This window comes from Scophthalmus maximus, chromosome 14 (assembly GCF_022379125.1).
Source record: "Scophthalmus maximus strain ysfricsl-2021 chromosome 14, ASM2237912v1, whole genome shotgun sequence".
NCBI lineage: Eukaryota > Metazoa > Chordata > Actinopteri > Pleuronectiformes > Scophthalmidae > Scophthalmus > Scophthalmus maximus.
This window is the reverse complement of record NC_061528.1, coordinates 7,278,062-7,305,739: the sequence shown is the minus strand read 5'-3', so window position 1 is coordinate 7,305,739 and position 27,678 is coordinate 7,278,062. Positions and strand designations below refer to the sequence as shown.

Below are 27,678 nucleotides of genomic sequence, written 5' to 3'. Positions count from 1 at the left end.
GTTCATTTTGAGGGAGACTGGTCTTTAAACAAAGCAGTGACAGCTGGCGATTTGAGACTGTCTGAGCCTGATAACATCCCGTCATCTTTGTTTGTCCAGTGTCAACACCAATATACAGTAGGCCTATACCGTTCATAGAAAGGGGGGTTGATGATTTGAAGAAAGGTTTGACCCACATATGACCCTCACATGTAATCCTCACCTTGTCTGCGATTGTGTGCCTCAAGACCTTGAGCCTGTGCTGCTTCAAATGTCACAGAAGCAGGATATGTAAAACAAACACTCCCTAACTAGACCCAACGTAGTAAACATTAAGCCTCATTTTTCATTCAATTGCATAACCACACAGTGAAAAATGGGACAAAAAAATGTAGAAAAATTGCTACCTTTAATGTTGGCAACTAGTCTCACCAACATTTTATTCTCTTGTATTTTCTCTTTTTTTGTTTTATCTAAAAACTGACAATCCATCAAATATTGCACAGTAAAAACACGTAAAAGTGAAAATATGAGAGATGTCAAGAGTAAGGGTCATATAACCTTCATTTGCAAAAGACCCAGACAAGTTTTACTTCGGAGAAAGTGGTATATAATTGGCTGGTTTTTTTTTAATATTCTCCTTTCTTGGCCCCAGAGAAACGGTCCGCCAGATTGAATCCAAAGTAGGAAAAAGGCTTTGTATGTGAGTTCTTTGAGATCCAAGAGAAATTTGGCAAATGATTTGAGATTTTAAATCCACAGCGGAACAACACAACTCTTCCGATTAATCCAACGATGAGGAAGAAGGTGCGTGTAGTAGAAGGCTTTGCACACAGTAAGGCCCAGGTGGTGAGCGTCCCAGCATCCTATGAGGATGACAAATGTCAGGCTCCATGGGTTTTTATCCAACTCCCTTGCACACAGCACAGTACAGGCATCGGTGTCGTCCTGTCCTCTGTACAGAGAGTTGTCTCTTCTAGAGCAAAACGCAGCCTGGAGATCCAGGGGGCAGGTTAAAGTTAAATTCCCTCCTTTTTCAGTTGAGTTTGGCACTAATGCGTATCCACTGAAGAGCCTGTCTGGTGTATTGGACGGTGTGAGCGATGCTACTGTGAAGAGTCAAAGGCCCAGATAAAGTATTCAAGTAGTTGAAGAACTCTGTCATGAGAAAAGGGGAAAAAAATATCTTAAAAATGCATAATTTCATAGAATTTTCCCCGGCCATACACAACTGATGCATCTGTGTGGAGCGGGCATACCTTTATTCTCCTTCGCGAGGTTGTCCGCCACCTCCCAGTACTCGTAACTGTACAGGACACTGTTGGTAATATTCAGATGGTTTGCCGCCATCTGGTGGATACGTTGGGGAATGCTTATGAAGGAGGGGGAGGTGCTGCCCCCGTGTGAACTCCGTCCAAGGTGTTTGGCATTGGGCGAGAGTGACGGAGGGGGTCCTCCGGCGCCCCTGGGAGTGAAAACACAGGCACAGCAAGGCGATGGTGATCAATGAGGTCTCGGTAGCTGGAGTTCGGAAGCAAATGGATTGAACAGACAGGCTATAAAACTATAAAAGTTATCATCCACCTACTTCCCAGTGTCATTCCAGCAGGGTGGTGTGGTAGGCACTTTGGGAGAACTCTGTAATGGCACCATAAATAAGGCTTAAGGTTATCCTGATGTTTACATTCTATATGATGGCCAATCAGACTTAAACTTTATTTTTAATTTTTTTTTAGATATACCTTAAAATAGTCTAGCAGCACTTTGGAGTACTTCAGTGCGTGGTCCTTCTTTAAACGAAACATCTGCCAGTAAAGCAGGGCAAGGCATCGGAAACTGCGGACACACAAAGCGCAGGTCAAAGAGGCTCAGATCATACGCAGGTTCCTCCGCGGGATGATGGATGTGGCATAAACAGTGGTAGATGACACACGCACCACAGAACCGCCAGCTGTTTGTCTTCCTGTCTTGCCCCAGGGCCAGAGTGGCTCTTCAGCCGCATTGCATACCTGAAGAGACAGTAGCGTTAACAATGGAGCCGCGGTTCATGTACATGTACCATGTCCGTTTTTCTCTACGTCCAAATCCAAGTAACGTCTGATTCACCTAATGAGCTCCACCGTCTCCGAGTACATCGTGTAGGGAGACTTTGCCTCGAGCGGCCCTTCCTCCATTGCTTTCCCACATTCCATGAAGGAGAGAGCAGCGTCGACGTAGTTCACGGCCTTCCCGAGCTTGTCCACCTGAAACAACAATCCAACATTGGCAAAGACGGGAGAAAATATTAAAGGGGGGCTTAAGTATTTTAGTCTTAAGAGTCTAAAACAAGCAAAAAATTAGCTGGGGAGCTGCTCCAACAGGATTTGTTCAACCTAGCTTAGCACAAAAACTGGGCACAAGGGGAAATGGCTAAGCTCCAGCAGAGGTGTGTAAAGAAAGCTGCTTATATCTGTGAAGTAATATAAAAAATATTTAAAGACCCTCAAGAAATAATGTGTTCATTTTTCACTTTCACGTTTTGTATTTGGAAAAGTAAGTGACAGAATCACTTAGTAACATACAGAGAGGTAATTTCACGAGTAGGCTGGTCCCCATCAATAATCTACTTTGTGTGTTTTTATGGTTCTATTTCTTTTCTTAGTTCACTAATTGTACAACATCCCAGTTTCGCGTCACTGCTGACATTTTACGTTCAACCAAAGATCAAGGACTCACCATTGCGTCGGCGCGGTGCTTCATCCTCTTAGCTTCGTGTAAGTAGTACTCAGCGTGGTGCGGACTAGGGAAGATGAACAGAAAATGCAGAACAATTTTTAAAATGTGCACTTAAGATTTTATGTCATCTGTTAGTCACAATAACCATGTGTCTGCTGAGTCTCTATCTGACAAACTACCAACAGGGTGGGCTGTGCTGTGATGCAATATGTGGACTACGTGTGATTGCTCACGGTTCTTGGTTAGGCACGGCCCCCCTGTGTCCTGTCGGGCCCCAGGACTCGGGCTGGGGCTGGGGCTGGGGCTGTCTTGACACTTTTACACATTCCACCTCCATCTTGGGCTGAGTAAACAGGCCAAAAATAGCTGTATTAAACCAAAAGTGTTGCGAGCAATGTATGGTGGTTTGGGATGATCTCTCGATAAGCAGTTGTTTTGTATCACCTTTACAGCAGAATCTCTACTCTTGTCTCTGATCTTGTGCGTGTGGACGTGATGCTGCTCTGAGGTCTTTATTTTGGGGGGAGGCTTGGTGGGCTCCGGGCTGTTCGACAGTGGAGACAGTGGAGACAGGGGAGACAGGGGAGACAGTGGCCTCTTGCTGTCTAAGAACTCCTCCAAGTACCTGCAAGTACACACATCAGGAATATGTACATTGACTGAAAAACACTATGTGCTCATACAGTGAGCTGGCATGTGCATACATGAGACAAATCAATGTGTCTGCTGGTATTTTCTTACCCGTTGTGCACGGTCTCAGTCACAAAGTGGCGCCCAGCTGTGTGAGCTGATGACTCCGTGCGATCTGAGAGGTCGCACGCATGAGGAAGTGTCCTCTTGCTTTCTCTGTGTGACACACCATTCTCCAACTGGTCGCACACAAACACACATACACGTGGTTCTGAAGAACATGCCTGTAATCTATGCTTTCTGCCTCATATTCATGCATTAAAAACTTGTCCAGACACACATCACACTCAACGGAGAGCAAGGGTAAAATATGCGGTGCAGGTTGTCTACCTTGCGTTTCCTTTTGCTGTCTTTTGTCACAGTCTCGGGTGTATACAGGTGTTTCATAGCTTCTCTTTGTTTGTCCTTCGTTGATGAAGAGGACGTAGGTGTCTTTACAGTGGACCCGATAGCGCTGTCCGGGACCCTTTTGAGAAGACAGAGGTCTATCTGCACCACCAGATTTCGGAGCCCTCGCTGCGAGGAAACCGTTGACTGTTCACTTCGCCCGAAAGGAACTAAGGTGTAGAGTTTTTGCTTCCCCTCACTGTGCTGCCCCTCACTTGATTTAGCTGGGGCGGGTCCTCTGTGGTGCACCACCTTGGGCCTGTTGGCGTCAGGTCTGCCTGGGCCTTGTTGCCCTCTCTGAGCGAGTCTCTTGTGGGAGGTAGAGTCTGCTGGAACTTTGGTGATCGGAGCCTGATGTTCGGACTCGGACTGTGAATTTGAGGAGGAAGGAGAGAATGGGGAGGACGGCGTATGAGGAGATGGGGAACGTGAAGGGGGTGGTGAAAGGTCTGGCTGTAACGCTCTCTCCTCCTCACTTCTCCCGCCCTTTTTTACTGTCCCCTGGTGGTGTGAGTCATCCTTAAGGTGGTGTCTCTTGACATTGGTAGGTGGTCTCTGTCTGGCCTTGGCTGTTTGCCATTCACATCTATGTTGCTGCTCCCTTCTCCAGTTTTCCCCTTTTGGTGTCTGCTCTCTCCTCCTCTGCCGTTCTGTCACTTCTTCCTCCTCCTCTTCTTCTGCTGAACTCTCAATCCAGGGACGTCTCAGTAGCTGCTCCTCCGCCAGCCTCCTGTCCTCCTTTCGCTCCTCCTTTCCTTTCGGTTTTTCCCGATGTCTGTCCTCTTTTCTCTCGTGTTTTCTCGCCTCTGCTTGGGTCTGGTGATCTCTCCTGTGGTCCACCCCCTGTTCCTTGGTCTGGGGTGTCTTCTGTGATGCTTTTGTACGATTAACATGCACAGGAGTTGGCACCGAAGACGACTTGGCCCTAGGTTTTAGGCTAGGACTAGCCCAAGGGTTCGACCCACCACCCGAATTACTAGCAGCTTTAGAGGTAGATTGGGAATGAGTACTGGGACCAGCGTTGGTTTCACGACTAGCAGGACCTAAGTGCTTTGCTCTTGTGGGGTTAAGTTGAGAGCCGGGTTGAAACGGAGGCCTGGGCTTGTGGTTGGAGCTGTGGTTGGTTCTGCTACCCTGGGTTTGCTCAAAATGTAACGTGTGTTTGGCCTTGGGAGGCTCTGGGAGCTCTTTAGGATTTGGATGAAGGTTGGACTTGTGTCTAGATTTATGACTGTGATTCTGGTCAGAGATTAAAACAGCAGAGGCCTTGGATTTGCTTTTGCTTTGGTCCTGGTCATGAGTGGGTCGAGTCTTGGGCCTGTGCTGATGAGTTGGCTGAGGATGACTATTGTCTGTGGGCTTGTTCTTGGTGTCGGTTTTAGGCAACGGGCCGATCCATGGCCTACTTTTTGTCCTGTGCGGATTGGTTGTTTGGCCAGGATGTGTTTTGTTCTGACTATGTATCTCAGGGTAGTGACGAAGCCTTGAAGGAGAAGGTAAACTGGGACTTGGGCTTTTTGGAGGATCTGTAGGTACAGGGCTAGGGCTGCGGCTGCGGCTCCCACACGGACTGGGGCAAACACTTAGCACCGGACTGGGGATCGGGCTGTGCCTCGGGCTAGGGCTGGGACTTGGACATGTGCTGGGGAATGGGCTGGGGCTAGGGCAATAGCTGTAAACAGGGCTATGGATGGGGGTGTTGTTGTGGCTGTAGTTGAACTGTGGGCTGGGAATGGGGCTTTGACTAGGGCTGTATTCCTGGTTGCTGTCCCAGGACCTGGCTGGAGATGGGGCTTGTTGGGTGTGGGGAGAGGGCAGGCGTCCTGTGGCACTCTGGGAAGGATCCCGATTACTGCTGGAAGATTTTTTGCGGGACTTCTTCAGCCATTTATCCAACTGCCACTGGGCAGCAGAGGGGTGATCAGTCTAAAGAGAGCACAGAAATAGAGAGAGACACAAATAAATAAAAATATAAAACATGAACTAGATACATTTAAAATGTAATATTTTCTTATATAAATGATTATGGTATAAAATATACCTTGACTAGACACACACACTGGTGTGTCTAGTCAAGGTATATTTTTATTTTCCTAAGCAAAAGAAATAATACCATATTGTAGAAATACAATGTCATGAGCATTTTCTACAATGTTCTGCTGTTTCATATTTTATTACTGGATTATCATTACTGATGTATAACTATGTAAATGGAATTTTACTGCTGCAAATATTTGAAAAGCAGCTTATTCCAACTACTTCATACGGTGTTAGGCCTTTCAATTTGTGACAGCCCAAAAGCCTAAATCTTCTAAAGACAATTCTGGACACATTCTGAACAAATCCGTTAGAAAAGCATGTCAACCTGCTTTTCATTCAAATTAACCTGTCTAAAGATCTGACTGCATCTTAAAAGACAAGAACATATCATTTTTATTCTGCGCTAACATGATAAAAACCTGAAACTTGAGTTCAGGAGATCTGTATGGGGAAAAAAATGATACAATTTTTCTATTTTACCTGTTCTAAGAAAAATAAGAAGTTAGGACTAAATAAGACTAAAAGTTGTAACATGGTAACAGTAAAGTAACAGGTAGCTTAAGCCCTTAAGTGTGTAGTGAAGTATCTCTATGAAATGAAAATACTCAAAATTGCCCTTGAGTGTAGGATTTAAAAATCAAAAGTAAATATTTCACAACTGCAAACGTCTGAGGTGCAAGCAGAGAGAACAATCATCTAGCGTTGTGTTTAACCACATGAGGACTGACACATATCTCAAACGAAGTGTGCACATTCTTTGCACACATTCCAACAGAGCCGTCAAAAGTGCACCACACTTACTGCACCTCGCTGAATCAGCTGGTGCTAAAACCAATGAAACTCCAAATGACCAAATTTGGATCGTGACTCGCGTCTAAAAACTTATTAATACAATAAATAAAAAAAAAGTTCAACGGACATTAAAACCTTTTTTAAAAAGAGCTCACTTACTTCATGGTCTCACCGTCCACATCTGTGCTTACAGTAGCTCAACCCCCATTCAATTATGTCAAATGACTCACTTTATGTTTGCTTAACAACTGGCTCGGTGATCGCAAGAATGAGAGGAACACGAGAGAAAGCAGGAGTCTTTACTCAAATAGAAAAAAAAGAGGATACTCACGACTGGAGAGCAAACGTCTTTCCCCCCTCTCTCGCGTTCCTCTTTTTCTCTCTTAGCTGACCAGGGGCAAAATTAAACCTTTACTCCTCAAGTCAAACAGTGACCCCCCCTCCCCTCTCCACCCAGCCCCACATCCCTCGCCCTCTTTCCAGAGAAGACACTGCATCTCTTGTACCGTCTCGCTTGCCCTCCCTCCCTTTTTTTTTTTCTGGCCCTCCCTCTTTCTCTCACTACCTGGAACTCTGGATTTGCTGCTTCCACAACTCCAACCCCCAACTCTTCTCTGGGAGACACTCAAACACTCCACGAAAATGAAAAACACATGGTGTATACCCCCTCCCTCCCTCTTCAACAACTCCCACCCCCACCAAAAACACACACTCCACTGCCTCCTTCTCTATATGTCGTTGCATGTTTAGTGATACAGTCCGCTACGGTCGTACAGGGCCTTCCATTCATAAAAGAGGAGCAGGTTTCTCCTTCGTTCCCCACATTGCACAGGTCTCAAACCAACCCCCCCCCCCGCAACGTCCTTCACCTCCGAAAGCCCATCAAACGTATACAGTGCTCGACACCTCAGCACTAAATCCTCCGTCCGATGTTCATCTGAGATAAGGAAATGCTAGTCGGCCACATTCTCTCGTGAGATGTTGTTGTGTGAGAGAGGGTAGCTCTGGTTTTGGATGTCAACATGAACCCAGAGTCTTGACGACTTCCACCTCCCGAGGGCTCAGCCTGTTGACATGACACCCAGGCACTAATTTCCAAAGCTACCCCTGCCCCCCGACCCCACATCCTCCTCCTCCTCTCCAACTCGCATGCATTCCTCATTCCTCTGTCCCACACCTGCCGTCGACTGCCTCGTGGCCACCACACCCTGTCGAGAATTCACCTCGAAGGCACACAAACACAGGGGGAGACAGACAGACAAGCGAGACACTAGACAGAGGAGCAGAAGTCGAGGTACCTCCTTGCTGCTGCACGGTGGCCGCGTGTTGGCAGGCAACGCGGGATCTGGCTGGACGTCTGGGCTCGGGCTCCGGGAACCGCCGCCCGACTCAGCGGTGGAGTCTGAGCCCGAGGAGTCCGAGCTGGAATGTCTCACCCGCCTGCCATGTGTGTGCGCTCGCTGTGCTGACAGGCTGTCAGTCAACAACACACAAACATCAGAGAGGGGTCAGCAAAGGTGCACAGCCGAGAGACGCACGGGCACGATGGATACTGTGACTCTTTAATGGCAGGCACGCTTTTAACGTGTGTCAAAACACTATCAAACACATTTAATAACAATCAATATTTTGTAGTCCAGTACCTGTGTCTGTCCCAGGACGCTGACTCGTGAGTGGCCTTCAGGGACACAAAATAGAAAGCAGAAACTTGGTCATCCACAGCAGCAGCCTGGTGAACGACCTCATACACTCGGTGTGTTACCTCCGCTGCTTCTCGTCTTCATATGATAAGCAGCGGAGAAAGAATTCTATCAAAGTGCCACTTGTGCTGCACATGGGTGTGTGAGCAGGCCATTAAATACTACCAGAAAAACAGGCATCCCTCCACAGGAGCTGCCAAACACTTCAGTCTTTGTTTAACCCTGAACGTTTGCCGGTCTCTCACGCTGTCGGGCCTTTTTCAAAGTATGAACGACTGAATGAAGATCAGCTGAGGTCAAAAACTACCAATAAAGCATTATTACTTTAGGGGGGGGGGGGAAGATACCTACCCTTTGAGTGTCATCATCATCACTGCTCAGCTTCAGGTCATCAGCAAGCATGCTGTAAACAAACAAACACACAGTCAGAAAAGGAGCACATGGTTGTTCATTTAATCAGTAGGCTTTCACTGATCCACTTTTTCTCATATTTTAATTGATACAGAGAACCGATCAGATTCCATTTCTCTCTCTATCCCTAATTAAGAAACTGTATTCCACGATGTGCTGAACTCATTGGAATATTTAATGTGAAAGGGTCACATCATGCGCGATACCTGCACAGTATTGGTCCTGATACTCCTTATTTTTTCAACATTTTTTCCTCAGAATATTTCTTGAAACAAAGTAGTAAAATTACAAGAAGAAAGTCAGAAAGAATATAGTCATAATTTAATGGGACTAAAAGTCATAATACTCAATCAATTAAGTCAGAATTTAATGTGAGAGAAGTCACAATATTATACAATATTAACAATATAATATGAAAAATTTTGACTTTGATTATCATTAAATTACTACTTCATTCTTGTAATAGTTTAATTTTGCTACAAAGTCCATATCTTGTATGGAATAAGATTCCCAAAGTCCTTTACTAGTTTTTTTGTTTTTGTTTTGCTAATGAGTGTATTACATATAACTTAGCATATTTCAGTTAAAAAGCAAAGTGATTTTTAAATTGTAGAAAATAAAACTTATTAGATATAGATTAGATATAAACATTAGATATTTTGTTAATGTTAACTGTCATTAAACTGCTGTGTTAGATAACAGAGGCTGTGTGATATTTTGAGACGTGCAGTTGGTTTACACTTCTGAACATGTGTTTCACATTAAAAAAAAGAGGATGTGAAGAGTTAACAAACAGAAGCACATCAGTCTCCACTGACAGCGTTTTGACCTTTGACCTGACTTGTGTTACATAGCCTGAAACACTCACAGAGTTAGCCCACTGACCCCTGTACATCCACCTCCCTTCACTCTCCTTTTCTATCATTGTTTCATTCCCTTGTGCCTGGTCACATGATGATGATGATCATGAATTCATCTTTAACAACAATTAAAAGGTGCGTGACACATGTAATTGTCTGTGTGCGTTCCACAGTTGCAGTTCAGGTTTGATGACCTTCGGCGGATCATGTTTCCTCATGCCTCACTTACGATTTGTGAGGTGCCACGTGAGGGTGACGGGTCATCCGCAGCGGAACATCCCCCCGACCTGACCAAGAGAGAAAACACGAAAAACAGACGACAAATCATACGTTTAACATTCAAAATGGAACCGACTGTAACTTATTGCACGGATCAGATTCATTTATCAGTGAACACTTACTTTGCCTCTGTTGCGTAGTCGCTTGTTTTGCATCCTTTAGAACAGAGGGAGAACAAAAGATCGATCTGTACTTTGACAGTTAAAGGAATCTCTCTACTACAGTACGACATTGGACAGAGAAATTCTGAAAATCATTGCTGCAGAGGCAGAGATATTGTCCCCTTTATTCCACACATTCTTCTTCCCTTGTCAAAAAATTGTGCCTACATTACCCACAATGCCACTCGCCCACCGACAGCGCTAGTGGCAGCTAATGTAGCCTTCAGCTGCTATAGCCTCAAGCAGAGATGTTAAGGGGGCTACCGAGATCTGATAAGATCACTTCTCTGTAACTCCACCCCCACGGGATGCTTTTTCATTTGCAATTTGTAGTCTTCAGACACAACTGATGCTGACCCCAGCGACATCACTTGAGGCCATTTTTTAGACTTCCGCCTGGAGTTTGTTTTGCACTAGTATTACCCGAGACTTAAATAAATAGACTTTAATGTGTGAAATCAGTGGACACACAAACACACGGGCCACATACCTTAGGGCTGTAGAGGATTCGTTGGGCCTGGTCCCCCCCTAAGGCTTGCTGGGACGGCCAGGACTGAGTCATGTCCTGCGCAACATCAGAGGGGGGTGGGGTCAAAGGTGAATTGTGAGATGTCACTGTGAGTGATGATCTTCACATACACAAACCCCGGGCGTCCTGAATCTGCCGTCGTAACTTTCTGTATTTCCCTTTGATTTGAGAGGAACTTATCGCTTCCATTCACTCACATACAGTGCAGACTGCGCAGGGCATCTGACAGCTGACTCTTGTTATCAGCACAGTTCCTCCCCACCAGGGGGAGTGTGGTGGGGGGGGGGGGCAGTCTCAGTGTCTCGTGTACATATACAGTACATGATTGCAGTAGGAGTGTGTGCTGTGCAGTTACATGAAGATGAGTGATCTCCTAATTTAGTTTACACCCTCCAAAGGTTGATGGTAATTCTTGGCCATAACGCCCTTGTCGTTAGTCTGACTCTCTTGTATGTTCACCACATCTTTCAATAAATACTCAATATTTCTTTATTTAGGATGATCGTTGTCAACATGAAGTCGTGCCTGTCATCTCCCAGTCAGTATGATGGTATGTTTCCATGTGCCTTTTAATGTAGGCTTGGCAGAGGTGTGTGTGTGTGTGTGTGTGTATGTGTATGTGTGTGTGTGTGTGTGTGTGTATGCCTAATCATTTTTGATAAATGAAACATTGAAAATTAATCAGAGGTAATTATTTCTAATACACGGGGTGGATGCTGACGGCTGGGTTACAGTGTGTGTCTATCTGGGCACGTGCGTACACGTCACTTCTCACCCTGAAGGAAGAGCCCGCGGTGATTACACATGATTATACAACTGGACTAACAAGAAAATTCACCCCATTCCTCATTTGTTCTCGCTGCATGGCACTCGACAGGAAGCCAGCCCCGTGGAGGGAGCTCTGCGTCCACGGCACATGGTCTGATTGTTATCTCTCGGGATTAGATTGCCCCGCAGTCACACTCAAGACAAGACAAGCCAGGCCTTGTGGTCGCTGATAAAATGTCCTGATTTTGTACCATTCGTTTAGCATTTTAGCATGATGTGGTGCCTCGGCTGTGTCAGTGTGGAGGCACAGGGGGCTCTGTGTGTGTTGTACAGTATATACGAGTGTAATGATTATCCAGTGAGCACAAGGTTGCTTGACTGCTGAACCTGCGGAAAAGGTCACGTCTCATCAACTCTGACGTTTGTTGCTGGTTGTCTATTATCAAAATGTTCAACTGTGTATTAATCTTGAATTTGATTTCATCTATAAGGGCGTCATACGTTTCCATGAACCTCACAGGTGACTACAAATCGTTTCTATTACTCTTCTCCTCCTCTCTCTACAGTGAGCCCCTGGAGGGAAAGTGTTTCCTCTCTGCTCATCCTTTGACTTCAATATCTTTCCTCCCTCAGTCACCAAGGACACAGCACCAGCCCTCACCTGTCAGCCCCCTGCTCCTCCTCCTCCTCAACAACAACAAGACTCCCAGGTGGAGCATTATGTGTTGCTATCTGCCCCCCACCCTTCCCCACCCCGTCGTCTGTATCCCTTGCCCTCTGCCCTGCTCCTCCTCCCCTCCCCATAACGTAGAAAACATAGAAGACCACTGGGACGCAGAGATCCGTGATCTGAAATTAACTGATTATAGTCCATCGACAGAAAATGAATCTGCAACTATTTTGATTGTCATTGTAATAGCTTAATGCATTTTTTTATTACAAAAAATGTGATCTGCTTTCCATCTATTCAAGTGTGAGGATTTGCTGCTTTCCTGCCTTGTTGATTCCAGCCATATGTTGAGATATTATTTAGAATTGAATAGTTTGGGTTTGGGATTGTTTGTCAGACATTTTTCTCTAAACGATTATTCGATTAGTCATAAAAACGAATGAAACATGATCATTAGTTGCAACCCTATATGAGTTGTGGTGAGGTTTCCCACGCTAAGCAATGACATCTGAAGACTCCAGTGACTCAAACCCTGCATTATCAACTGCACACACTTTACACAATGATGTGTCGGTTTAACATTTGAATATGATGCATTTAAAATGACCGTAACATATTTAATCTCGTCACTGCAAAGGTTCCGCGGTCAACTACTGCTACTGGGATATTTTTGAAAATCATGATTTCTTACCTCCAGAATATCTTTGGCACAGCTGTGGTGTTGGCTTCTTGTTACCTGTGCAAGCAGAAGTACAGAGGTGGTGGTGGTGAATGAGGACAGTCAAAGTCACAGGAAGTTAAGAGAAACAGCTAATCAGAGGGAGCTTCTGCAGAGCAACAGATTAGCTCAATTATCCACTAGAGAAACTATCAACTCTGGAAAAAAAAGAAGTTGGTACGGTGTGTATCTGTGCCAAAATTCAGATTTAGTACACACTCATAAATACAGAGCATGACCCTGTTCATTTTTGTTCATCAGTCTTTGCTCATGATGTGATGTTTAACTTCTCAGTCTCCATCACAAAGACACTACACACACATACACACACACACACACACACTCGAGACATCACCTTCTGCACGGTGCTTCCCGCCTTTTTGCTGTACTATTCATACTGCAGTGTAGCACTTTACCCCCACAGTCTCACACACACTCACACACCACACACACACACACACACACACACGCACACAGTTATTGTGAGACTTGAAACAACGTTGATGACTCATATCTTAGAAATCACAGCTGCAGATGATCAGACGGATGCTGATACTGTTGCAAGCAACTTTATGTTTCCTGTCCACATTAGGCAACCCCATTCTCTCTCTCTCTCTGTGTGAGTCTCACTCCCTCTCCCTGGCCCTCCCCCACGTTTCTCTCATTTTCAAAATTCAAATTCACTTTGTTGGAACGAAAGCCAATAACAGTGCTGCTCAAGCATAAATTCAGCAGTTAGATTTTGGTGATTAGCTTCTCAAGTCTATGTCCCACTCTTGCCTTCGGTGCCATCTGTGCAGCATAACACTGTGTGTGTGTGTGTGTGCGTGTCTGTGTGTGTGTGTGTGAAACCGTCTATTCTTGCAAGCATGACTCACTAAGGTCAGTGTCTAAGTGACTGGACTTTAAGCCTGCGGATGGAAAACAGTGTGTGAAAACTGTTTCATTATTACAGCCACCGGGCAATAATGGAGCCGTAGGTGCTTAATGCAAAAAAAAAAAAGCCAAACAAATACATAAACACAGGCGGACAGTAGTTTAGCTCCCTGTGGTGGTGCAGGGACAAAAGTCCGGCCTGCTTCGCCCTCTTTACTCTAACAGGCCCGTCAGTTAGAACATGATCATGTGCGATGTGTTTCACACCATCCAAACCCTCCGGCAGCATCGCAGCTCTGGTGCAATACCCAGATGAATGAAATCCCCCAGGACCCAAACAAACCACAACTCATCACAACACCTGCAACAGGCAGCGTGCAGGCCAACCGCACTACCGACCACCTGTGGCATTCTTAAAGCATGTGCAATATCTGAAGCTATGCTCGTTTTCAGGTCACATTTAGCACTTTCATATCTGTGCTGGGGGGTTTTTATAAAAGAGACTCTGAGCATTTTTATTTATTTTTTAAAATCTGCAAACTGAATCTTGATGTAGATGAGAGCACGACTCTGCAGCGGATTAATATCTTGTTTAAATTCAGTATTCAGCAGAGAGGCGAGCGATTACACATGGAATCTTACCTGGAGCTACTGTATTAATTGACTTCACCTACTCTGTGCACTACAGTGTGGTGCAAGAACACTGGAATACTAAAAGGTCAAACTGTCACTGAACAAACCAGCTGTAGGCTATAACACACGCGCACACGCACACAAATAACCCCAGCTTTCCATTCTTTTCACTGCATCCATCCTAGTCTCACCTGAGAATATGCGCATCGGAGCAGAAAGCAGACAATGGAAAGTTTCCCTTTGCCACCGAGCACGGTAGGCATGGTTCCTGGATGGTCAGTGCTCGTCCATACCAGTGAGGACTGGCGCTGCGAGCGGCTCGACGGCGGTGTCTGGCGCTGACACGCCGGCTCTCCACTGGAGTTGGATCCGCCGCGCAGCTGCTGGAGAGCCTGTGTGTGTGTGTGTGTGTGTGTGTGTGTGTGTGTGTCACTGAGGGCGATGGAGGCGGGCCGGTAACGTCAGGGCTGATGATGATGATGACACACACACACGGAGGGAGCTCACCCATGGAGATCACGACTCCGATCCTGTGACTGTGCGATGACTTCTTTTTGAAAAATGCGCAATTTGGGTGTCAGTCGCCACAGAGCTGCGTAATGGAGCCGAGCGGAGACACGACCGTCGGTGGTCGGTGAAGTTGATGACATTGTGTCCAATCGACAGGGGCGTGGCTGTGAATTATGGGACCCTGGGTGATTTTTTTTTTTTTTTTTTTTTTTTTTTTTTCTTAAATACCACTTGGGTGCAACAAGCTGTAAACAGCCACTTGACTTATACAATTGATATGGCTGTCAAAAAGTTGCCGATTCAGGAGAGCAACACAAGCACTTGTTAAAGCTTTTTTCAGTTTTCAGACATGAAAATGCTAGAAAATGTCCAGAAAATTGGGTTCAGAAATGTCACATTGGCCTCTTTATTATGTACACCAGTATAATATGAATATAATGCAGTCCGGCACAACACCGGCACTAATTATAACTTCATAACTACAACATGATTTATATAGATAGCTAGATAGATAGTTATTTTATTTATCCCAAGCTGGGAAATTCCGGAATTAATATCTCTGTGACAGTGTCAACTGAAAATTATAGACATTGTAGAGGAAGAGTTTGTTAGATTGAATTAGATTGTACAGATTTGTACCTTATAAAGTGGCCACTGAGAATAGCTGGTTGGATTATCTACTCTTTCATCTGGATTATGTTTGACTCCCAGTATTTGGTCTTGATATCACTGAAACTCTGGGGTTTTCTTCTGCGTGCTCACAAGGAGCGAAGATAATAGAGCAACAACAGCATATTCCTGTGGAACGGAGTGGAACTGTATAGGATGAAGTGGGAATGGAGGGATATGAAATGTCTGGGGCCAGCCAAACAATAGCACCCTTGGTTACAGACCCATTGCGACTAGACCTCCGAGGCACGGCGGCATCCCTCGACGCCGCCTGTTTAGAACACGACGGGCCTCAAGAGTCTTCTGCCTTCCTGACAACAGACACACACCCTTCGACACAAACTTAGAGAGACGGATGTGGAAAAAGTGTCGGGAGAGAGCGACCGGGTCTGAGCTAAGTTGTCCACCCCTGCAGCTTCCTTTGGTTACCATGGAGATTTGAGATTCCTGCAAGAGAGAGAAAAGTGGACAATTAATAAGACGACCTTTATAGACTTTAATAGAGTTGGGTTTTTTTGTAATTTCTTTCACCAGTTCAAATGTTTGGTCCTAAAGGGTTTTTCCAGCCTTTTCCTACAATAGTGTTTACCTACTGTCACCGTCATCGTGATGAATTGAAGACCTAAAACAACAAAGCAAGTGTCCTGCTAGAGGAGGATAACACTGGCCACAACCAACACAACAGCACATAAAGAGCCTAATAATGGCTTTTATAGCATTGATAAATGATTCATTTAACCTTTAAGCTCAGCGTTCAGGGCTAAAACTTTTAAAATCTGTGCCTATATGTAGCACATTGATATTATTTCAGAGCCTCCATCACAAAAAAGACCGTATACTGATATTTTCAACATGTATGAAAGAAATTATTACGTCTTTAACAAGCCCTCGGACACACAAAGGTGCTTGTAAAGGGCATTGTTGGGAGGTTTCTTCAACAGTATAAGGCATTCTTAACAAATGTAACCTCCGGTAAACAGATAACTGATCGTCAATTTATAGTTTATAGATATTATAAGTAGGAGATAACTGGAGATCACACAGCATCCATGTAGCACAGGATGCTTCCAGTATGTATGATTAGTGGCTACAGTGTGCAGACAGCCCCACCCTGTGGCCAAAGTGAGAAGTGAAGATGTGTGCACACCGCCACTTCCTCCATTACTGTGATGATATGCAATCTTACATTTTTTTCTGTTTTTTCCTTTTGCCTCAGGACAAGCACAATGTAAGAGGGCTGGGTAACGTATCCTGGTTTAGTGATGCTCACACTCACACACACACACACACGCAAACACGATGTGATCTGATGTAATATGTCTAAGGCTGCATAAATTATTTCTGTTACGATTAATCTGCCAGTTATTGTCTTGATGAATTATATTGATTATAAAAGTAATTTATTATTAATAATAATAATAATAATAATAATAATAATGTGTCTTAAAGCCCAAGATGACAGAACACAAAAGTAAAGGATCCCTTATCCATTTATTTATTAATTTAGTCAATTCATCAGCTGATTGTTTCAGCTCTGTAGACCTTGGCTCAGTGGTGCAGGCCTGCATGGTCACAATCCTCTCTGTGCTGGAATCATTTGCATGTCTTCCTGTTCATGTGGGTGTATGTGCCTGCATGGTGCTCCAGTTTCATTCCACAGTCAGGTCAACCAAACACACTCCGGTCAGCTCAGGTTGAATAGAAAGGAGACTCTAAACAGCTTTTTCCGCTAATCTGTTTGTCCCTAACTGAGTGTTTTCTCTGCCGTCCACCTGGGCTCCATAGCAGGTAGAGGCAGAAATACTGCTGCGGGTATACAAGGAAGGGATGGAAGAGTAAATGACAGTGATCTTGGCCTTTGGTGACATCCTTGTGACCCCGCATCAGATAACAACCATGGACAAACTTTTTTTTTTGTTCCAGACTGGTTCATTTGATGGATTTTGATGCATGAATATTTGACAGTTATGCATTTTTCACAATTACAAAATGCAATAATAAAGAAAAGTTGAAAAAAATTATACAGTTTTTGAATGAGATGATGATTTCCCTCTTTTTAAAAATGATTTTTGATGAACTAACTGATTGGGAACCTCCTCTTTTGTGATGTTATAGAAACAATCATCACATTGATACTTTCTTTCAGTGTTGAAGCTGGTGCTCCTGTCTGCTGGTCACTTCCCCCCTTTTGAACTGAGACATGACAGATAACAACAGGCAGCCTGTGTTATGGCCTGGTCATAATAAACTGATATGATTTAAAAAAAAAAAAAAAAAAGGAGCAGGATATATTCAAAGCCTATTCCTGTCACACTGAGGTGTCCTAACAACTGGTTGGACTGGCTTGTCCCCCTGGTGTGATGTCATCCAATGGATGAGCGGCTGCGATGCGCACACATGCAGTCCGCTGCCTCGACGCATCACAGAGAGCCGTATACTTGACAGCCTGCCAGGTTAGAGGGGGGGAACACACACACACACACACACACCATTCAAGGGAGGAAACCAGACCTGCTGAATTTCCACCGGCCTGCCGTCCTCCGCATCCACCCGAGGTATAGAGCCTTTCCCCCCGCAGCCTCTCATCAACATCAACATCTCATGCATCCTTTTTTTCTCTTTTTGTGGATTAATCATGTTTCTGCTCTTACGCACAGATGACAGCGTAGCCGGGGCGGTGAGCTGTTGAGAGCCCCCCCCCCCCAAAAAAACACCGCCGCTTTGTTGAATATACAGGATCTGTTGTGACTGGACATGAATTCGGCGGAACAGACGGTGACATGGCTCATTACGCTCGGGGTGCTGGAGTCGCCCAAGAAGACCATCTCGGATCCCGAGGCGTTCCTGCAGACGTCCCTGAAGGATGGGGTGGTCCTGTGTCGGCTGCTGGAGAGGCTCAGCCCGGGATCCACGGAGAAAGTAAGAGCCATGTACACCCACCCCCCATGTCCTCCCCTGTCCCCTGTCCCCTGTCCCCTGCCCCCCCCCCCCCCCCTCTCGACCGCCCGTCGGCGTTGTGTTGTTGCACCAGATCAGATCCGCGCAACCGCCGCGGTGGGCTCGTTGTCTGGCTTCTCTCTTTCTGCCCACTGGTCCATGAGGCGATTTCTTTTGTAGGTCACGGGCAGCAGCCCGGGTTATTGTCTGCGAAAACAACGCTCGGGTATGAATGCACATAACGTGTGTCAGCGTGTGTGTGTGTGTGTGTGTGTGTGGGGGGGGGGGGGGGGGGGGGGGGGGGCAGAGAAGGGCCGCTTGTCTCTGCATCTGCTCCGAACAAGGCGGCATCACAACAACATGACAATCGATTGGTCATATTTATCAGGAGGGATTAGATCCACTATGTCAATGAAGGCCTTGTTGTTGTGGTTTTTCTTCCCCCCAGTGCAACACTTTCACAGACCTGCCCTCTGATGGTTTCATCTCGTCTGTAATCCAGGGCGACGGGGCCTGTGTGTGTCAATGTAAAGGGGACGACTGTCTGTCTCTGAGAGTGTATGGGCCGCCATTGACTGCAAAGGCGCACAGGCGGAGATGATGATGGACCCTCTGCCCATTTAAAGACACAGCGCGCTGTTTGTGTCCGTCAACGTATAGATCCACTCGGTGTAAAGACGTCCAGGCCTGCGTAAAAAAGAGACAACGGTTTCCTTAAAAGAGGAAGTCCTGGTGCTGGTCCCCGGTCACAGCTCCACTGAAGCGTTAAATGATAAACAGGTTCCTCCATTTCTTTTCTTTTTTTACCCTCTTGAAAACGGGGGTGTTGTTTGATTTCTGTGACATAATCAAATCAGGGTCTGTTTTTTTGCACCATTTTGTTCACTTGAGCAATTTCACGAACGCTGATGTATCTCCAGGCAAACCAAATCCAAACTGTTCATCCATGCTAATGGAGAGATGAAGTCAGTATAATCAGCCCAGTATACCGCTGATCTAAATGTTCTTAAATCTGCTGCCGTCTTATGTCAGGGTGGATTTAGTATGTTTACATTTACAACTAACTCCTGTGTAGATTTTTTAAATATTCCTCAACAGCATTTCGTGTGGTCAGAATAACTACTGCGATGGTATGTTATTTACCTTATATGTTATAAAATCATCAGAGTATGACAGTATGTGACCCGGCAAAAATAGATTCAAAATGGAGCAATGATGACAATAGACTGTATATAAAAATGGATGCAGTCACGGGTCCAATACAGAAAATGTGGAAATGCCCGAAATCTGTGTTTTCTGGAATGACCAGCAGAGGGCGACTGCTAAAAGAAGTCAGTTTTTTTTACAAGTATATGAGAAAATTAGTTTACTTGTTGTTTGATTTATAACGTCAGTTAACATTTTCCTGAGGCGTTGATGGACGCAATCTCTCGTTTCAAGTCTTCTTCAATACAGCGTGACGTTCGTTTTGTAAATTGTGGTCTCATTTAGAAGTAAAATAGAAGATAAAGCACGGTATGCTTTGGGGCATAGATACAGCGTGACTGAAAGCTTATACCATCCAATCATTGTGGCACGCGGGAGTGCTGTAGACGAAAGCCCCCACTCTTACTTCTTTTACAAAAAAAACAAGATGGCGCTGGACAAAAGGCTTAACTCGAGGCTTCCACAACAGAAGTTCGCAAAACCATTGGGTGAGGTCACAGTTTGGTGCGGAGTACGACGTTAGTTAGCAGTGCTCTCTAGTGGACAAAGCAGGTAATGGACTCACTGTTACTCAATGACCTCACACAGATATTTGTCGTATCAGCTGACATTGTTACTTGTTAACTAACACTGGCCGAGATATCCCTGGCTGATTTATCTGTCTTAATATAACTTCTGCACGCCCACTGTTTCCACTATTAGCACTAATAATGTTTCACCTTTTCCCTATGCATGCTCTGCCTTTCTCTACTATTTCCACTCTTCCTTGCTGCTTTTATAATAACAAGTAGTGTGTGAATCCCTGGGCAGCATCAGAGGCATCATTGGCCAGCCACATCCAGTCACTATCTGACCCAGATGTGGCCCACAGCATCTCCCAAGATGCCGTAGGTATCGTGCATTCCCGTAACCGTACCGTGTGGAGTTCCCGTAGCCGAGTTCAGGTTGTGTAATTGCTGTCAGACCCAGGATAGCTGGATGGGAATGTGGGCCAGAGGAAAGTGGGAGATGGGGAGCGGAGCGGAGGCACAATTGGGCCACATGTCAGTTGCCATCAAGGTGGATGCAAGTAACATCACCTAATAGAGCAAAGATTTAAACAGGAGATAGTATTGTGTTCTTTCTAATTAGCTTTAAAAATCCTCCTTGTTTACCTCTTCAGTTTCCTTCTGTTTACATTACAGTGCAGTGTTAGAGACAGATGCAAGACCGTAAAGTGTGGACGGTTCAGGTTGATCACATCTGAACAAGTTCCTCTTTGATCAGTGACGTCCTCTACATGATGGATCTAGTCTGTGTTAATCACTGAATGTTACCAGCACACTTCCTATACATACATCTGCCCCCGGACATATTTCCGCTTCAACGTGATCTACTCCCCATTATCATGTTTGAAATAAGGACAAATGTGGGAAATATGAGGAAACCAAAACAGAGGAAAATGAGAATGAGTGAGCAAGAGAATGGATAGTGTGAGGAGCATGAATTGAGGAAAATTAAAAGAGAAAATGAGCAATTAGAAAAATGAATTAAATATTTTTTGCAAATTGAAGGCCTAGGGAGAAATCAAGATTGAGGGGAAACAAAAACAGGTTTGCAATAAAAGATAAATATACCTTTTACACTCCTTGTCTTAACTTATATACAAACATATTGTGGATTATCCGTATTAGTCTATATATCCACTGACATTTCAGAAACAAAAGGCCACATACTGTATATAGACAACAGAGGCTCCCTTACACAACATGTCCACCAGAGAGCACAGATCATTTCCTGATTAAATTTCCTGATGTCTGTATTTATATATAATGGTCACAATTCTTCAACAGATCCTTATCAAAGTAAATGTCCATGTTATGTTTTGTTTGAAGGTTAAAAATTGATAACAGCTAATTATGGATCATTGGATTTGTCAAACTGTCACCTATCTATGTTGTTATTGGCATAAAAAACCAATAATATACTATGTATATCTTCACATGGTGCAGGTCACTATCATGGACCTGAACATGTCATGAAGTTTACTTTCATGATGACAATAATAGTAGGTGTTCATTTAATATATGCTTAGCACAGGTGGTTGTGTTTAGAGCAGCAACAGTTAATCGATTACTAATCGACTACTAAAATAATCTGCAACTATTTTGATAGTCGGTTAAAAAAAGAAAAAATTCTCTGATTTCAGCTTCTTAAATGTGAATATTTTCCGGTTCCTTTGCTCTTCGATGACACTTAACTCATATTTAGGAAGCTGAAATCAGAGAATTTTCGGATTTTTTTTCTCCTTGAACCGATTAATCGTTTATCAAAATAGTTGCAGATTAATTTAGCAGTCGATCACTAATCGATTAACTGTTGCAACTCTAAACACAACCACCTGTGCTGAGCATATATCAAATGAACACCTACTATTATTGTCATCCTGTCAACTTTATGACATGTTCAGGTCCATGATAAAGTGACCAGGCACAAAGAAACCCGAAGATATTCTCATTTCAAACAGCTGAAATCAAAGAATTTGCCCCTGAAACAGTACTAGTGGAACCGATTAATCGACTATCACAATAGTTGCCGATCGGTGGTGATAGAACGAATCGATTTGTTTACTTACTTACCATTTCTCTGCTGACTCATTTTGTTGAAGGAAGTTGTGATAAAAAAACAACCCAGTGCACCCATAGGCCACCACGAGGGGGGGGGGGGGGGGTCCCCCCTGTTCGATGACGTCATTTCCCTCGACCCAGCTCCGCTCCCTCCTCCTCCTCTTCGTGCTCAGCCTCCCGGTCGGAGAGCGGTCGGACTCGGGCCCCGGTGCAGGAGGGGAGCTGTAGAATGCGTGTGGATGAAGAAGAAGAAGAAGAAGAAGAAGAAGAAGAAGAAGAAGCGCCGATAAACCACTCGCAGATCCGCCGCGGTGCGCAGAGAGGAGGAGGAGGAGGAGGAGGAGGAGGAGGAGGTTCTCTGACCTGCGCTTTCTTTTCGTCCCCAGATTTACCAAGAACCGAAGAACGACGGCGAGTGTCTGAGCAACATAAAGGAGTTTCTCAAAGGCTGCACGTCGTTCCGCGTCGAGGTGAGTGCCCCCCCCACACACGCACACGCGCGCGCGCGTCTGAGCACATCTGCTGTGAACATATGACGCTGTTTTGCGTAAAATAGCGCACAGAGGCGCTGTTTGCGGCGAGACGTTGACGTGTGAGAGGGAGCTGAGGAGCACCACACAATGGGTTCATGGAGAGAGGGGCCGCCGACAACCATCACCCACCCACCCAACGGCCGGCCGACAGACGGAGAGCTCTGCCCCTGGCTCCGGTGGAGGCGCGTGTGCGTCTTTTTGGGCGAACCTCGAGTCTATAGTGACACGTAATGGATGAAACTACTTCACTGGAGCATCCACTTGCATTCAGAAGCGCCATGACAAATGTTTATGCTTTCATAATTTATGCAAAGCTTTGTCCTCTGGTCTGGGTTCACGTGTGGCTTTTAGTTGTATTGTCCACCTCAGACCAGCCAGTGCATGAACATACATACATATATATATATGTTTTTGGCATAAAAATCCTTTTTTACATTAGATCTGCAATAGTTAATCGATTAGTAATCCACTACTCAATTAATCGACAGCTATTTTGATAATCGATTAATCGGTTCAAGCGGTTTTTATGGAAATAAAAGTCCAGGTTCTTCTTTGCTCCTCTGTGACAGTAAACTGAATATATCTTAAAACGTCATCATGGGGGTTTGGGGAAACACGATTGACATTTTTCACCATTTCATGACACTTTTTGGACCAAACAACTAATCGATTGATCGAGAAAATAATTGACAGATTAATCGATTTATGAAAAGTAATCGTTAGTCGCAGCCCTAATATATATATATATATATTTTAAATCCAATCTGCAGCTGTGAACAATACAGCACCGCGGTTATGTAAGAAGGTCTTGTTCTAATATGGTAGTACTTATTCTATATAGACTAAGACCTAATCCATGCGGGTCTATATAGAAATATTCTAGTTTCATTTCATGAGAATACCCTCCATAATATTCTTTAAATTGAAGACAGCGCGCTGCTCGGGGCTTCGATTTGGTACCAGTACACAGAGGGGTCATTGAACCGCCCCTGAGTCCGACAATGAAACTCAGTGTTCCTCAGCATTTGCCTCGCTCCTCCTTGAGTTTCCAGCCACTGAACAAGAGGTGGAGATGGGGAGAGACGGAGCGCTGTCACACCGAGTGTGTGTGTGTGTGTGTGTGTGTGTGTGAGTGTGTGAGGGGGAAAAACAACACGCCTGTTAGTATAGTTGCAGGCAGCTGAAATGCCAGAGAAGGAGAAGGAGAAGACGTCCGTTGTGATTTTTGTTTGGTTTAGTTTGTTTTGGCTCTCAGCAGGGACAGGTTCTGGAAACAGTTTTGAGCAATAATCTGCAAGTTTGTTTGTTTTTTTTTCTAGTTGCAAACAGTCATATTCCCTGATCATAACCACTCCTCTGTGTCTTCACTGATGCCTGTGTTTCATTCTCAACACTGCCACCTCTTTCCTATATTTGTTAAAGTCTGTGTTTGGTCCTTGCGTGCGAAAGTGTGTTTAATCATAAGTGACTTTTTTTGGGGGGGGGGGGGGGGGGGGGGGGGGGTGAACTGGACAGCGCAGGATTATTGTAGTTTGGGACATGGTGGATGGATCTTCTCCAGAGCTCAGAGCACTGCTGGCTCCGGCCCCTGGTAGCTGCGGCTGCAGATTAGAGCGGTGGCCTGCTTTCGTGTGAAAGACGGACAGGACAGATAGACACTGTGCTTTTTGCAGGACTGACTGTCTGACCCTTGTTTTAATTGAGTCGAGCTAGATGTTTGCCTGAGCAACAACACGCTGGTCTTGCTATATTTCATTTGGATTGATCCGCCTTTTAAAAAAAAAAATCTTATGTGGATATGTACCCCGGCCCGATGAGGCACTGAAGACCCTGTCTGACCCGTAGGCAGCTGCTGGTACTGACCCTTAACCTCTAGTGCCTTTGACCACAGGAAGTGATCATTAGAATTCCCATGACCCCACTGGTCCCTCTGGAACAGTAACCTTACCCTCCGTCTACCGTGGCAGTCACTACGCATCCATCTGTCTCGACTAATGGGAGAGTTAGCATCCATTACCATCAAAAACAAAGAAACATTTTGTTTTATTGTAGATCTGCACCACAGATGTGTTCGGCTGTTTAAGGCTTTTACAAAGAGACGTGTTTTAGTGGTTTTGGCTCAAGGATAGCACCAAAGAGAATTTTCATTTTAATCAAAAACTGTCATTATTTTCCCCAACTGTCTAATTTATTGAATGTCCATTAAAATTCTCACCTCCAATTCTTTCACGCTCAAGGGGTAAACTTCACATATCTTGATTTGTACGACCACCAGTTTAGAAATCTAAGATATTTAATCAGAAACAATATAAACCACACTAAAAGGAGCTGCAGGAACCAGGGAATATTTGCCACTTTTGCTTGATTAAACAAATTCAACAGTTAATTGGTTTTTTAAACCTTTCTTTAGTCCCAGTTGGCTCCAGCGGGTTGGATTGGAATTGAATCTTCCCTTAATTTTAACTGCTCACAATCAGTTCATTATTCAATTTGTCCATCAGGAGAAAGTAATTGGCAAACTCTTTGATAAACTAATTATTGTGTTGTTCACAAATCCCAAATATTTAATGGATTTAAAGTTGTAAAAATGTGATAGTTCTTCATAGTACATCGAAGATCTTTGAGTTCTGAACTTTGAGTCGGAAATGTTTCACTGATCAGTTGAAAAAACAATGGTCAGATTAATCAAGAGTAACAATATTTGTGAGGAACAGTCCTGCTTACATCTGCACAGTAAGACCAATTGAATACCTTATGCCCAGATTGTGGTGCAGGAAAAGTAAATGATTTATTTATTGCAGTCAATTACTGTCTAAAGCTTTTTCGACCCACAGACTTCAGCAGCAGGTCTCCACCAGAACCAGACGTATGAATTGCTCAGTCCGATACATCAAATCAAATTTAAAAACGCTCTAGTCCGGCTGTAATCTTCACTTCTCGCTCGCCTCGGGGGCTTTTTGTCTTCTGTCTGGTCTTTAAAAATTGGAGACGCATGATCCTTTGGATTGAGGTCAGTGGGAGACTTGGCCTGAGAAGAATATCCCACTGTTGAGAAACGAACCGATGACTGAACTCTGAAAAATCGGGTCCGGGCATTCTCTAGAGTTTGTTGTTGACGAACTCGGCAGGAGATTCAGACGCATTCATAACAACAGCGAAGATTTCCGGAACATTCTGAGCATGCAGGCGGCAGGACAGGGTGGTGATTCCTCTGCGGAAAGCAGTGCTGTTGCCTACAGAGCCATCGACATGTCCACTCGCTCGCTGTGGATCTTACACAGATGTCCCTGCTCTATTCTCACATGGGCTCACTCTGACATTTTCCGAATTTTTTTTTACCAGGCTGGAAATGTTCATGAAAATGGAAAACATTTGCGTACATTTGGATTTCCACAAACAGCCCCTTTGGAAGAGTTCAGGGATACTGTCTGGTCTCCAGATTAAGTTTAGCACTACCGACCAGGAAATTAATGTTGTCCACCTAATATGTATGTCAACACCAATACCCTCATAACCCCATTGTGTTAGATTTACTGCTTCAAGTGTTACTGTTTACATACATACATGTGTTCTTAACTCCCTCACTGTTGACCGTTGCTTTAGACACGAGATTCACAGAAGCATTAAATATTTAAATGTAATCCAGCAACTGTGGTGTAGCCGACCCGACGTGGCTGGTTGCAATTCCCCGCGCAGGTAAACACTTATTTCCTCGACGGTGAAAAGTGTGGGAGCAATTTGCTCTGCCGTTGTAGCTCGCTGAGTCACGGAGGGGTGTTGCACTGTTGTGTCAGCCTGCTCTGAGGGATCATTACCTGCCTGTGATGCCGAGGGCCCGGCAGACACGTCGAAGCTTGTCATGTCAGTTCATTATCTGCCTGCATGCATGTTTAATGTGGCACCACCGCGGTTACCCTGGTAAGAGTCACATTTTTCTAATGAGGAACCTGTTGAAGGGAGCGACTAAGGTCACGTTTTGCAGGTATCACGGGAAAAGTTGAGTACAAACACTGAATGTGGTTTGTGGTTTCAGTCCCAGTGAAAGTATAGACGAGCGAGGAAGAGGGTACTGTCACGTGAATGCTCACCAAGGACACGAGTCTTTTAGATTGCACACACACACACACACACACACACACACACACACACACACACACACACACACACACACACACACACACACAAACACTCTTTTGCAAACACGCACAGTCGCTCACATCATGTTCCCGAGGGCATATCTGCAATCAGAGCGGAAGATGAAAGAGACGCATCTCGCAGTCGCTCAGACTCAATACGACTGAGGCAGGAGCAGCTAATCATTTGAAGCCGTTGCACAGGACGAGGGAGGACAACTACTGTTCGTCATCACAGATACAATCGCTGCCATTCATGCTAACTCTCACCGAGAGGATAGTGAGAGTCACGCTGAAAGTGATATGACCAACACGTATTCTTCCACCGCAAACAAAGGATAAGGCTGCCATTCTATTACGTTTTTTTTCAGTAAATCCAATGAAAAAACAAAAGTTCAGTCCTCCCTACCTTGTCTGTGAAACTATCGTCCTGTTTGTGTCGTCGTAGTTACAAGGTTCTGTTTGGTAAATAGTATGAACAAGGCCTGTTTCATAACCAGCATTAACCTAGCGGCGTGTCTAGTGATTTTAATTGCGTCACCATCTTTACTGTGCATCTGGACTGATGTGACTGTAGCAAACATAAAAATTCTGCACATTTCCTCATGAATGAACACAACGACCTAAAAAAAGTGTAAGCACAATCATGTACCATCTCAGTCAGAAGTACTTGTTTGGTACTTTTACAATTCAAACAAATAAACGTGACAAATGGAGATTAATAAGTGATGGAAATACTTGTTATTTGCAACCTTACGTCTTATTCTCCCATTTACACTTGTTGTTAAAATGAGATCCGTGCCTGTATTTGTTGTTTGGATGATGGGCCTTTGCATTCACACTTAATATAGATTAGCCTGCCCTCGATGGAACAAG

General features: G+C 44.7%; 2 protein-coding genes across 9 annotated transcripts in view; one reads left to right on the top strand and one right to left on the bottom strand.

Annotated features, from left to right (window-relative positions):
- arhgef7a (Rho guanine nucleotide exchange factor (GEF) 7a) overlaps positions 1 to 27,678 on the top strand; it is a 44,734-nt gene that overhangs the window by 2,542 nt on the left and 14,514 nt on the right. For 2 of the 5 annotated variants that reach the window (XM_035651268.2, XM_035651272.2), the window contains exons 1-2: positions 16,416 to 18,306; positions 22,523 to 22,606. In XM_035651268.2, the coding sequence (XP_035507161.1) occupies positions 18,142 to 18,306; positions 22,523 to 22,606 (249 nt within the window). In that variant the 5' untranslated portion in view covers positions 16,416 to 18,141. Of the gene's footprint in view, positions 1 to 16,415; positions 18,307 to 22,522; positions 22,607 to 27,678 lie in introns of those variants that run through there. The other 3 variants (XM_035651270.2, XM_035651269.2, XM_047337186.1) reach the window with 3 other exon arrangements.
- Positions 384 to 14,805, bottom strand: aff3 (AF4/FMR2 family, member 3). 4 transcript variants are annotated; one of them, XM_035651265.2, is made up of 19 exons: positions 14,400 to 14,805; positions 12,673 to 12,717; positions 10,505 to 10,579; positions 9,976 to 10,009; positions 9,804 to 9,861; positions 8,655 to 8,706; positions 8,247 to 8,281; positions 7,902 to 8,076; positions 3,715 to 5,697; positions 3,436 to 3,563; positions 3,139 to 3,319; positions 2,928 to 3,037; positions 2,695 to 2,758; positions 2,086 to 2,222; positions 1,917 to 1,988; positions 1,722 to 1,815; positions 1,564 to 1,640; positions 1,239 to 1,444; positions 384 to 1,137 (listed from the first exon to the last, which is right to left on the bottom strand). In XM_035651265.2, the coding sequence occupies exons 1-19, from the start codon at positions 14,469 to 14,471 to the stop codon at positions 1,016 to 1,018; spliced, it is 3,720 nt and encodes a 1,239-aa protein (XP_035507158.2). In that variant the 5' UTR covers positions 14,472 to 14,805; the 3' UTR covers positions 384 to 1,015. The 4 variants fall into 4 exon arrangements, 3 of the variants coding, with proteins under 3 accessions (XP_035507158.2, XP_035507159.2, XP_035507160.2); XM_035651266.2 differs by having other exon boundaries at positions 1,568 to 1,617; XR_004796318.2 differs by having other exon boundaries at positions 996 to 1,137; positions 1,568 to 1,640.